Source organism: Cercospora beticola, chromosome 4 (assembly GCF_033473495.1).
Source record: "Cercospora beticola chromosome 4, complete sequence".
In the NCBI taxonomy this organism is placed as follows: domain Eukaryota; kingdom Fungi; phylum Ascomycota; class Dothideomycetes; order Mycosphaerellales; family Mycosphaerellaceae; genus Cercospora; species Cercospora beticola.
Genome location: NC_088938.1, coordinates 1,058,203 through 1,071,014, shown reverse-complemented (window position 1 = coordinate 1,071,014; position 12,812 = coordinate 1,058,203). Strand labels below are relative to the sequence as shown.

Sequence of the window (12,812 nt, the reverse complement as noted above, 5' to 3'; positions counted from 1 at the left end):
GTGAAAGCGTGAGACCAAAAGTTATGACGCTGCATGTGAAAGACGACATTCCGGGCTCCGATCGCCGCATCTCGCTGTCGATCCTCGACACTTTGTGAATCTCCTTCACTCATCACCTCAGGCATCCGCCGCGCACGATATTGCACGATATGGCAATGCTGCCAGCAAGTCGCTCATCAAAGAGCGCGCTGTCGCAGCTACTTGCGCTCCCACCGAGCCTGCGGAGGAGCGTGTATACCGCAGCTTCATCGACACAGCAGCCCGAGATATACGATTTGGTCTGCATCGGAGGAGGACCCGCCGGCTTATCTCTGGTCTCTGCGCTGCGCTCCAATGCCTCCACCAAGAACCTGAAGATTGCCCTGATCGATGGGCAGGAGCTCAAGGCTTCAGCGTCGAACGACCCGAATTCCTTTTCGAATCGATGTTCGTCTCTTACGCCTTCTTCGGTGCGATTCCTTAAACAGAATGGAGCGTGGGAACGTATCAACGCTGCGCGAACGCAGCCCTATCATAGCATGGACGTGTGGGATGGCGTGAGTGGCAGCAAGATACATTTCGATCCAGTCGACAGCGCAGGGACGGGGATACTAGACACAATTGCTGCTGCAATTTCTGGAAGCAGATTACAGCAGAGTCGGCGAAAGTACGAGCAGGAAGACTACAGTACTGTGGCTACCATGTGTGAGAACAACAATCTGACGACTGCTCTACTGGGGAGTTTGCGAGAGGCCGGAGCTGTAGACATATTGGACAAGACACGCGTGGAATCAATCAGCCTCGGACCAGAGCCACAGGATGATGAATCTCTAGACCTGTCGCAATGGCCGATTGTGAATCTACCAGGAGAGCGGTCGATTGCTGCCAGGCTGCTCGTAGGCGCTGACGGCGCAAACAGTCCGGTGCGCACGTTCGCGAACATCCCGAGTCACGGCTGGGATTACGGGCAACATGGTGTCGTTGCCACTTTGGACCTTGACCAATATTTCAACGAGGTGGATCTCCGAACAGCATACCAGCGATTCCTACCCACAGGACCTATTGCCCTTCTGCCACTCCCAGGCAAGAAAGCGAGTTTAGTCTGGTCGATAACAGCGCCTCTTGCTGCGAAGCTCAAGCAGCTCTCTCCGCAAGACTTTACTGCCTTGGTCAATGCTGCTTTCCGCCTGATGATGGTCGACATCAACTACCTCATACAGAATCCAACGACCAACCCATCAGACGAACTGGCTTGGCGCGAGCCGAACACTGATCCCAGATCCACCGGACTGCCAGCCACATTACCACGCGTGATTGGTGTCCAAGAAGGCACAACCGCCTCCTTCCCGCTTCGCATGCGCCATGCCGATACGTATACCGGCCACCGCGTGGCATTGATCGGAGACGCTGCACATACCATGCATCCGCTAGCCGGTCAAGGACTGAACCTCGGCCTCGCAGATGCAGAATCGCTAGCGAACTGCATCGCCAAGGGCGTGGACCACGGCATGGACATCGGCAGCTGCTGGGCTCTCGACGAGTACAACTCACAGCGCTGGGCAGCAAACAACGCCATGCTCGGCGTGGTGGACAAGCTCCAGAAGCTGTACTCTGTCGGATCTGGTCCCGTAGTCTGGGGTCGAAGTTTGGGACTGGACCTGGTCAACAAGCTGGGTCCACTTAAAGGTGCTTTGATGGGCGCCGCCGCTCACAGCTAATCTGCTGAGCTTCTGACCAATGTGACAGCTCAAGATTATTTCAATCTCGATTGAAAAGTAAATTCAATGGATTCAGACTCCGTACAGTACCACGAACGAGTTTCTGTAGGTCGATATGTCCTCGTCCGAACCTCAACAGAAACGGCAACAGAGATCGACAGACGTCAGGACGCAAGTTGTCAAACAGGGAACCAGCGCTGCCGTCTCTGGATGGACGCTGCGAGGGATGTCGCGGCATGCCATCGTTGCCGATCGATAAGAACAATGTCCGTGAGCCACGTCCCTCTGAGCGAGGTCTGCGGATAGCAAAGGTGTGGCAGCAAAGTTAGAAAGTATGTAGGCTTGCCGAAAGGGCGAAGCCGCATGAGAACACGCGCCTCGTGGAGAAGCGAACAATGGAAGTCAGAAGACATGAGCGATGGGATACGCATCTGAAAATGGCGATAAGACTTGAGTAAAAGTCGAAACAGCAGTACCAAGAAAGAGCCAATTGTCAATCATTCGCTATCTATCTTTCTATCACCATGCATCGCATCCTCTCCTTCACCTCAAAAAGCGTTTCAAGCCACCGCAGCAGCAAGCAGAGCAAGCAGAGCCGGCGCAGCAAGTTTGGTGGCAGCGGCCGCCTCACTCGAAGATGTGGTCTGAGTTGCACTGCTTCCAGATCTGCCCGAGCCCGTTGTGACGCCGCTTGAGCCAGAAGCACCACTTGCTCCGCTCGCGCCATTGAACTCCTGATTCAACATTGGGAGCGGTCCCGAAGCCAGCCAAGCATCTGCGGTCGTTGCTGGGCACGGAGGTGGCGAGAGCGAGGGCGAGTATGCTGAGGCCGCGATACTGGACGGAGATGCCGCTGCCCACTGGGAGGACAAATTCTCAAAGTCTGGCGAGATGGGCGTTGGTGTGCCGCGGACTGTGTAGCCGCCTATGTGGCAGATCAGCAGAGTTTCCGTCGCAACAACTTGGAGTAGCACGTACCTGCGATATCCGAGCCAGTTGCTGTGGGAGCCACCGATGGACCGTACGAGATAAGGCCGTAGTCGTTGGCCTCCTGGATCCATTCGTAGATGATGGAACCAGACCAGGTCTCTGACATTTCAGACCCAAATATAGCGGCTTGGTCGCCAAAAGTCCTCGGCCTCACAGTCTGACAACCAGTCTCCGAGAAGAAGATTGGGATGTTGTATTCACTCGCATTCTTCTGCAACATCGAATAGCCGCTCTGCTCGTAAGTAGAATCTCCGCACCACTCATACGCATTGAGACTTGAGAGATGTCAGCTTTGTTCCAGCGTCACGACACGACGAAACTCACCTGAAAAAGTCCAAAGCCTCAGCTGGATCGTCTCCGCAGGCCATGTAGTTTTGCAGGTTGGGTCGGAGGATGGCAATGTCTGCAGCAGAATATCCGATTGGAATCTTGCGGTATCCCTTATCGTCTCTGTAGGCCTTCATGTCCCTAGCTGCGGCCTTGACGTAAGGAGCAGCGATACTATCAGCTGCAGTGGTGATCAGTTCGTTGCCAACGAAGAACCCCGCGAGGTTGTCGTAAGCGTGGAAGGCGTCCATGACTTTTTGGAAAGCATCGTATTGTGTGTCGTTCCAGGTTGGAGTGCCGGGCAAGACGTATGTGTCGAAAGTGTCGAGGTCGACAAAGGCGTAGATTCCAGCGTCCGAGAAGGCTTTCATGCATCCGTCGTGGTCGGCAGTCGGGTCAACGTGGTAGACACGGATGGCATTTGCTCCAAGAGTCTTCATGAGGGCAGCGTCGAGTTGGCATTGGTCGGCTTGTGCGAGTGGATCTTCTGGAGTCAGTTGGTAGGCAATGCCCTTGATGAACCACTGGTCGCCATCGGAAGTGAAGAACTTGGCGCCTTTGGCCTCGATGGTCGGAAGTGCTGTAGCAATGGTGGCCGCCCAGCAGAGCAGAAGCAAGAGGGCAATCATGGCCCAAGGTGGTATTCCAATTCAACGAGCGACTGATGAACGAGTGTGGGTGTAATGGGCTGGCCCAATCGTCCAACGAAAGGCAAAGATAAAGAGACAGCGGCCAAGAGGTGTCCACGAGTCCAAGCAGTGGTGGTAGTAAGAGCGAGTGTGTCCAAAGAAGTCAGAGGCCGTCTCCTTCGTCCTGTGGTTCTTGGCTCGTGGTCGTCGCCTTCCCAAGATCAAACGCGCCCGCCCAAGATACAAACGCGGCAAGGCAAGCAGGTTTTCTCCAGCAACGACGAGTCCATGTGCAGTAGCCTCGCTACTTGGCGTCGGCGCGTCTATAGCTGCATGATAGCCGCACTTCCTGCGCCATGGTTTCAGCCGCAACAAACAGATGTGCCGGATGTGCAACGGGCGGAGATGGCACACGACGAACACAGTAGTTCAGACCGCGTGCAAGTATCCGCTTCCGTTGTGAGCGAGATGTTTGAAACCCTGCCGGGCGCCACAAGCGGGCCCACTCATGCCTTGCAAGTTCTGGAGCATCAACAAAGCTCGCCACCCGTTGCTTGGATGCCATATTCAGACCGGAGAGACTGGCAATGAGTGAAATGTGACACCCTCACATCCGAAGCCTTTTCAACAATTGCACCGTGTGTTAGCGGCGTTCAGATATCAATGTTCACGACATGGGTCGGTGCCACCTCCGACCGTTGCACGAGCCGAACAGCCGGAAAAGCTTGTTGTGCTTGCTGTGCTTCGCTTCCACCTTCACCAACTTCAGCCATCTGCCGATGCACCCGACTGCAAGAATCCGAAGAGCGGCGCAAGAATCCGAAGAGCGGAAATACTGACCAGTGCCTCCATGCCTCCTATCTCATATGAGCACGGGAGCACTCACGACATGGCACCACGCCAGATTCTCCAATGTGTGTGCAAAGTAGATTCGAAGAATTATCTCGTCCGCTCAGAACACCCTGCAAGAAGACCTCGATTGAATTCAGAAAATCTTGATGACGAGACCACTTTGGATGCCCTCAGTGATGCTCTCTTGTCTCAGTAATATCCTGTTGGCTGTCAGGGGAGGAATATGAAGCGGAGAAATTCTACATAAATTCGCTGATCCAAGCAAGCCATTACCTTCACGATGATCTGTACCAGATATCGGTCAACTTGTCTCCTAATATAACACTACACGCGACGCTCCTTCCATTCTTTTTGTTATTGGTCACTCACGAAGACAGTGCTGCGCATTGCTCCGACCGCGCATCCTCAAGTCCGCGGGCAGCGCTATGCAGAATCTCGGCCCACCAAGACTCACTTCAGACACAAGAATTAACAATCTGCCCGCATATCTGTTAACCTTCAAGGGAACTGCATGTGTCGATGAGGCCAAAAAAAATACATCGATTTAACTTTTAAAGCAACCAGAGAGACTTCATACGCCAACTGTTCATCCGGAGTGAGTTCAGTGGCCTCAATAGTATGACTAAATCTAGGAAAACAATAATGATAGGTATATGTACTTCCGATGCTATCGATTACTCTATCCACATGCGCATTAAACCAAGTCCAAGCACCATCCAACGCTCTCGCATACCAAGTCGAAACCATGGCATTTCTCACTCGCTTCTGGAAATCATCCAACGAGCTCAAGAAAGATGAATTCAGGCGCAAGCTCGACCTCGCAGGACCACAGCCGGACGATACCTGCATCGTCTGCTACGACGAAGATGAGCCTACCGTCCGCACATGCACCTCACCCTGCACTCACGCAGTCTGTCTCTCGTGCCTTGACAGCGGCCTCCTCGCACACAACGTCAACATCTGTCCAATATGTCAGACACTCTGGTATGGCTACAGGCCCAGAAAATCCATCGATGAGCGCATCATGGACTTCTCCGATGCGCACCCAGCTGTAGAACGCGTCCTGCTTTACATCTTCGATTGGGGAAACCTAACCCTGTTCATCGCGAGCCTCTTGACCACGATAGCATTCTGCTTCCTTGACATACAAGAGTCCCGAGGAATAATATCCTATGCCTCCTTGTGCGCGACAGCTTCTGGGCATGCATGCTGGTCCGATCTCCAGAGACGTCAAAAGCTGTGGCCTATTTTGCAAGCAGTCGATACTTGGCTGGCAAAGCGCATTTGGCGATGGCTCCTTGCTGGACTATTTGCAGCAATCGCACACACTTTGCGAAGTGTCCGTAATGGCGAGCGCGCGAGGAGCCTGGATACATTTTTCGAATTGTGGGTATATGGGACCTGCATAAATTATTGCTGTATGCAGATAATACGGCGTCGTTGGCCAGATTGCAAGATCGTCCGTTTGCTCTATCCGGATGGATGAGGGATCGAGGCCGACTTGTCACTGATAAAGCGTACTGGAGTACCATCCACTAGACCGCAGATCTGCAAGAGTGCAGGGAATGAGACGTTGCGTATCCACTGCATCGCGGCTTGGGCTTGATTGGAAATGTTGTCGGCACGCATTTGCAGCGTTATGCCGGGCTGGGACCAGACTAACCTACTCTGCGTGAGTAAAAGAAAAAGACTCACGTTGCGGAACGCAAGCGCAGCACAATTGAAATGGCGGCAGAGGCAGCGATATGCACAAGTTTGGGCTGATTCATTTGAAATGTTGTGGGCGCCCGTGTGGGCAGACAGTTCAGTGTAGCACATGCTAAAAAAAAATCACAGACCAGACTTTAAAAGACACTCGAGTCCTCTCATATTGCTCTTAGACAATGAACAGTAAACCACTACATGTATTCGAACTATGTATTCGCAAAACAATTCCCGAGCATTCCTTGACAAGCCCATCACGATCGTACTCTTTCAAAAATCCCTTTCGGGCATACGCCGTGAAAGCATCCAACTGACCACATGCATGCTTCAATAACCATAACATCAACCCCTGCCTCATGCAAAGACATTAGTCCTTGTACTCCAACCTCGCCATTTTCTCATCCACCCTCCGTCTGTTTCCCCACGTCAAACACTGCTGTCTGCAAATATTCTAATCCTGCATCTCCACATCTCCATTTTGCTGCCCACCATTCGTCTTTTCCGCTTCCACTTCGCCCTTCTCAATCAACGTATTGAAAGTGGCATTCTTCTTCTCCACATCCTCCTTACTCAAATCCCTCATGCCGCTGTTGTTCATTTCGTAACGATCCTTGACAACGTCTTCGCGATAAGTGTCCCGAGCGTGTTCCGCAATCAAAACGTCTCTCATAGAGCCTTGACGTTCCTCAAACTTGGCGTGGAAGCTTTCGTAAGAGTTGGCCTGGAAGAAAGTCTTGTAGTTGTTGATGGCAATACGCAGCTCAAGCTTTTCTTCATTCTTGACGTCAAGGAAACGTGCGCGACGACGGTCCGGAGAGCCCTCGCTTGTGGCTGTCGGGTCTGCATGAGGATCTGCGCCGACCTGCTTAATGTTACTCACCAGGAAGGGCATATCAACAGCAGCTTGGTCGACTTCGGCCGTCGGATCTGTGGAAGTGTAAGAGGCAATGTAGTATCTCCATCTCTGTTCACGATCGAGGGCCGAAAGACCATCATCAGCAACTGGATCTTCGCGCTTTGAGACGAAAATCTTGACTTTAGAGGTCAACTGATCCTATATCGAGTTTAGTATCCCCACATGAAGATCTGCCTATCTGGAGTACTCACGTAGTCAATCCTATACAACTCATTATCCTTGATGAGCTTCTCAAAAGCCTTGCGGTAGTCAGTCTGCTGCTGCGGTGTGCTGTGGTCCTTGAGTCTGTCCTTCTTAAACAGAGCAAAGATCTCGGCAGACTTGTCTTTGCTGTCACCGTTCATGACTTGCGCAGCATCCTTCGCCAATGTGGCGACAAGCTTCTCAAACGGATACAGCGAGTACCCTGTCTGCAAGTAGAAGCGTCGAAGTGCTTCCTCGACTTCACCAAATTCGATATTGCCATTCAGCACATCTTCGAACTTGGCCAGCATTTGGGTGTAATAAGAAGCATTGTCAGTCACATCCGGGAAGAAATCCGTGGGCATCTTGTCAATGAGGCCAAGATCAACTGCAGGCTTGGCGGTCGACGCGTCCTTAACGGTCTTCCGCACAGAGGCTTCTGCACACTTGAGCTTGTACAAGCGCTCGTACAGCATGATGAAGAGTCTGATGAAGCAATACAGTGTGCTATTGGCCCAGCACCGGTACAAGTCGCGGGGCTGTGGTTGTAGTGGATCGACGTTTGTGCCATCGGCAGCCATGTTGCCAGTGTTCGGATGATCGATCCAACGAGTTGTACTTGCCTCCTTGATGTCTGGCAGTTCCGTTGAATCGATGGCCATGTCCTCAGCATCCGCATTGGAACCGCCTTCGGGAGTAGAAGCACGGCTGTTCGATGCCTGACTATCCTCACGGTCTTTCCTCGTGAGCTTGCGTCCTCGGCTATTAGGGTCGAGAGCGGCGCGCAGGAGGCCACCATTCTTACCAGGACCCTTGCGCGAACCGACAGACACAGCGTCATCGCCGCCAGCGGGCATCTCGTCGTCGGAACCATAGGTCTTTCTCGTATTGAGACGCGCTCTGAACACTTCAGGCTCGAAGCCGAAAAACAGCGGCACAAAATCTTCGATGAAGCTGGCCAGTCTCGGATGGTCTGTATCCATCTGGACACGAACGTGGACGAGTAGAAGATGAGTTGTGTCGACAAGTACATCCAGATCGTCGATAGTATACTCCAGCTGTGGCTGCCGCAGAAGTGCTGGATTGGAGAGGCCTGCACGTTTCATCTCCTCGTACTTGACGGTGATCTCGCTTTGCAGTGTTTTCGATTGGAATGCGCGGCGGTCATTGTTCTTCGCTTGCACGGCTTGATGGTCGAGCGACTTCCAAAACATCTTCTGTGTCTGATCGCGCCAGACCTTTTCCCATTCACGCTGGCCCATCTTCCAAGTCTCTAAACGCTCTTTCACTCGGTTGAGCAGGATAGGAATGACCTGGTACGGCCGTTCACGAAGATTTTCGATGACTTCGGCGCCCTTCTCGCGTCCGTACAACTTCATGATGACACGCTTGTAAATGGTCGTGCTCTGGCCACCAAGCCCGTCAGGCAGCTGGTACGCCCTCTGCTCTTCATCTGTGCGTCGTCTGAGTTGTGTCGCGATTGGCTCGAGCAGTTGTATTGTGCGTGACGCGGCTTCGATGTTGAAGTCATAATCATGCCGCTCCTCTTCGATTCTGTGGAGGCCCTCTTCGTGAACGTTCTTGCGATGCGCGATGAATCCGCTGTCCTCCGATGCCCACGTGGGATGCGACGCCCATTCATCGTTGAGCACCGAGTTACACAACTCGTCGCGGCCACTGCACGGCTTTTGTCGCTCGCGCTTTGGCAGAAGACGATAGCTGGGCCCAAGACCTCTGCAATTGCTGAGCATGACTCGCCCGGGTGGTATCCGTGGCTTGTTCTCAATGACCACATCGCGCTCATCGTGTCCGAGCCAGTCTTCAAACCACTTCACAAGATCCGGATTGCTGCCAATGAATTGCTTGACACGGAACAGCAAAGTACCACGATCGATGAGATCTTGGCTGAATAGGTTGCAGAGCTTGAGGAACTCGTTGTAAACATTCTTGTTGCCAATCGCTTTCTTCGCCTTGTCGAAAAATGCCATTTCATCGCTTGTAGCAGCAGACGTAGTCGTCGGCGGAAGGGGAGCGGGGAGTCGTGGTACGATGGTCGGAGAGGACGGAGGCTGCTCGTTCTTTGCCATTGCGTGATTGGGTTTCGCGCGCTTTCCAGGCGGGCCAGCCATGTACTGAGGCTTACTCGGTCCGCCTGGTCCAGGGATGTTATCTGGTGGCCCAGTTCCTTGCCGCTTCCGCTTGTTGTCTTTGGAGGCTGGAGTGGGCGCGAAGTTGCCAACGGGAGGAAGCTGGCCGCGATTGTGTCCGGGCGTGCCCATCTCGCGCGATATGACAGGGCTGTTGTACATGCCGTCGCCAGCAGTGCTGCGCATGTCTGACACTTGCGCTGCTTCAGCGCGTGCGCGTTCTGCAGCTTTGGCCTGCGCCGCCGATTCTGGCAGGAACTGCTTGAAGTCTTCCAGCAGATCCTTGGCACCCTTGAATAAGTGTGTCACTTGGCTGTAGACATCTTGTATGGGCTTCGACTCGCGCTGATAAGTCTGCAGGATTTCCAAGAACTGCTTGTATATGTCGGGTTGCGAGCTGAAACGGTTCTGCGAGGTGGTCAGTAAGTTTGGGGCATGGCGCACAGCGCGATTGCCGCCGGTCGCGTCAAAGGCGAAATGGCAATCACAACTACGTACCTTGATCTTGTTGACATAACTGATAGCGTGATTGAACTCAACTGGACCACGCTTTTCCATACCACCAGCATCGACGGCCATGGCATCCGCGCCCTGCATTGGTAGTGGTGTTGCTCGCGGCGAGACACCTGCAGGAAGGCCAGCCAGCGTGCCCGCTGCAGTGACCGTTGCAGCGTTGCCTAGAGACTGCATGCCGCGTTGATCTCGCGTGTTTGCCGTGATCAGGTCTTCGTGTGCTTGTCTGCGAGCTGCAGATTCGGCTGGCGACATGTGCTGCTGACCAGGTGCCACTGGCCCAACAGGCCTACCACTGGGAGAGTACGCCATCTGCGCGCTGCCGGGCTGTGGAGTGTAAGTGCCGTCTGCAGGTCTACCGCCCTCCGCAGCTCCGTTCCTGCTGGGAGGCCGCGGCATCGCGGACACAGTCGTGCCCATCGGAGTGGTCACTCTTATTGAGTTCGGGTCATCACCAGCTCCACATTCAATCCTGTACCCAGGTGGTAGAAAGGTGTTGAAGCCCTGGATAAGCTCCGGATTGCCAGCAAAAAGCGTGCTCACTCTGCCGATGACGCCGGGCGTATCGATCGCGCCGCTCTTGAAATCTTTCATGATATCCAGAAACCGATTATACACGTCGGGATGATCCGCAAACTGCACCTTCACTTGGTCCAAGTAGCTCAGGGCATCGTTCAGGATTGGCTGCTGGCCTTGTCCTTGACCCTGGCCCTGTTGTCCTTGCGCCATCTGCTGTTGTTGCTGCTGAGACGGTGGTGGTGCCTGTGTGCCAGGACCGTACGGTGCTAGTAGTCCGGGCTGCATCTGTTGTGGCGGCGGCGGCTGATTTTGCTGCACGGGGCCTCCTCCGAACACGTTGGGCGGTCCTTGAGGCGCACCCAGTTGATGGTGCTGCTGCTGTTGGGTCGCGTGCCCTACAATATTTGGATTCCCAAGTAATCCATTGGGACCATGTATTGTGCGAGGTCCCACAGCCACCGGCTGATGCAAATGCACAGGCGGGCCTTGCTGCGATTGATGCAGCGGCGCCTGTTCCATGCGCTGTCGCTCTATTTCGCGGTGTCTACGATCTTCTTCCTCCTTGATGTGGATTTGTTCTGCTTCCCGTGCTCTTTCGCGTTCGCGCTGTTCTGCAACGCTAGGCTGACCTGTGACTTGACCGAGGCCTGGAAGCGCAAAACCTGGACCTTGCGGCGGCTGAGGCCGGTCGTCTGGTCGCTGCGCTTGCGATGGCGGCTGCCTCGGAGACTGTTGACTGAGTCCAGCGAGGCTCGCTAGGGAGTGTGGTCCAGCAGAGTGATAGCTCGCGAAGGGGCCAGGCGGGGCGGGCAAGCCGCTTGGAGCGTGAGGCGGTGATTGTTGAGGATTGTGCTGCGGTGTGCCAGGTCTGTATCGGTGAAAACATCAGTATGGTGTCGATAGAAACGCGGTGATATATATGTGGATGAGGGCAGATGCAGAAAGCAAGGTGCGCGGAGCTCTATGGAGCGACCCAGCTTTTGCGTCGACCGGCCTCAGCGAGTCCCCGCTGAGTGCTACGCCAGTATTCGTTCGATTCCTAAGGACAAACTGCAAAACTTACCCAAAGCCTGGCCCAGGTCGCGGAGGTTGCGACTGATCGTTCGTGTGCCCATTCGAGCTCTGCTGATGCGGTGCCCAGCTACGGTGAGGCTCCATGATTGTCCACCGGCCACCAACGCCGAATATCCGTTCAATCGACTCCGAAACGATTTCGCAGTGCTCCTTTTATTCTTCGGATGGAATCTCGGCTGTGCGCATGAAGGCGGTATTGACGGCGCGCTCGACGTGCTGGTCAGCTCGGGTCGCAACCGTGTGGTTGGATGCGTCTGAAGCACGCGCGCGATCTACGCGCAGCTTCAATGGATGCCGGAAACGAAGCCAACGTAGCTCGGTGGTGTGAAAGATGAAGCGAATGCAGGGTCGCGCTCACATCGGAGGTCGTGAGGGTTGATGTTCCAAGCTGCGAAAAGAGACGAATCGTGTACTGTGAAAGCAAATCCCAAATGACGATGCCGTAGCTCAAAGATCGCTCGTTGGCTCGTTGGCCCACGGCAAGTCTCTCGAGAGACCCCTGTCAGGAACAGCCGCTGTCGGAGGCCGAGCCGTGACCATCGCCAGCCATGCACGTGTGAGACAAGAAGGCCATCAAAGTGAAGAAATCACGACCATGTCCGCCAACGATCCTGGCTTCATCGCCGCCTTGGAGGAGGCCAAGAAAGGCTTCGCGGAGGGTGGTGTACCCATCGGTGCGTGCCTCGTCGCCGCCGATGGCAGAATTCTTGGACGAGGGCACAACATGAGGGTTCAAAAAAGTTCAGCTACTCTACATGCAAGTCGAACTCGACATAACCTGTGGCATAACTCCTTTTCTAACATAATTCAGGCCGAAATATCTGCTCTCGAGAATGCCGGCAGGCTCCCGGCTTCAGAGTACAAGAATGCGACAATGTATACTTCGCTCTCACCGTGTGACATGTGCACCGGCGCCTGCATCTTGTACAAAGTTTCGCGCGTCGTTATGGGCGAGAACAATACTTTTGTTGGTGGCGAAGAGCATCTTAAACGCAATGGCATCGAAGTCATCAATCTGAAGAACGCCGAGGCCGAACAGTTGATGAAAGACTTTATCAAGGCGCATCCAGAGGACTGGTTCGTCATTATGCGTGGCTGAGGAGCATCGATGAGTGTTGACTGACAGTTATATGCAGGTATGAAGACATTGGCGAAGATAACTAGTCCGTCGTTTCATTCTATGTCGTCCAAGAGCTGGCGTATTTACAACCTCTGCATCCGCCGCATCGCTGTTTTGATGCCGTGGTCTTGCCTTGGCCAT

General features: G+C 53.9%; 5 protein-coding genes across 5 annotated transcripts; 3 read left to right on the top strand and 2 right to left on the bottom strand.

Moving 5' to 3' along the window:
* Positions 1–149: 149 nt before the first annotated feature.
* RHO25_006058 (uncharacterized protein) lies at positions 150–1,697 on the top strand (the record flags this gene model as incomplete). Its single annotated transcript, XM_023596915.2, has 1 exon — positions 150–1,697. One exon carries the CDS (start codon positions 150–152, stop codon positions 1,695–1,697), a length of 1,548 nt encoding a protein of 515 aa, XP_023452734.1.
* A 560-nt stretch (positions 1,698–2,257) lies between these two features.
* RHO25_006057 (uncharacterized protein) lies at positions 2,258–3,643 on the bottom strand (the record flags this gene model as incomplete). The annotated part of the gene is made up of 3 exons (XM_023596914.2): positions 2,258–2,622; positions 2,676–2,962; positions 3,012–3,643. The coding sequence occupies 3 exons, from the start codon at positions 3,641–3,643 to the stop codon at positions 2,258–2,260; spliced, it is 1,284 nt and encodes a 427-aa protein (XP_023452245.1).
* A 1,597-nt stretch (positions 3,644–5,240) lies between these two features.
* Positions 5,241–5,661, top strand: RHO25_006056 (uncharacterized protein; the record flags this gene model as incomplete). Its single annotated transcript, XM_065602734.1, has 2 exons — positions 5,241–5,372; positions 5,623–5,661. The coding sequence occupies 2 exons, from the start codon at positions 5,241–5,243 to the stop codon at positions 5,659–5,661; spliced, it is 171 nt and encodes a 56-aa protein (XP_065458806.1).
* Positions 5,662–6,650: 989 nt separating this feature from the next.
* RHO25_006055 (uncharacterized protein) lies at positions 6,651–11,635 on the bottom strand (the record flags this gene model as incomplete). Its single annotated transcript, XM_023596913.2, has 4 exons — positions 6,651–7,253; positions 7,307–9,853; positions 9,944–11,345; positions 11,541–11,635. The coding sequence occupies 4 exons, from the start codon at positions 11,633–11,635 to the stop codon at positions 6,651–6,653; spliced, it is 4,647 nt and encodes a 1,548-aa protein (XP_023452733.1).
* A 511-nt stretch (positions 11,636–12,146) lies between these two features.
* Positions 12,147–12,715, top strand: RHO25_006054 (uncharacterized protein; the record flags this gene model as incomplete). Its single annotated transcript, XM_065602733.1, has 2 exons — positions 12,147–12,628; positions 12,688–12,715. 2 exons carry the CDS (start codon positions 12,147–12,149, stop codon positions 12,713–12,715), a joined length of 510 nt encoding a protein of 169 aa, XP_065458805.1.
* Positions 12,716–12,812: the final 97 nt, after the last annotated feature.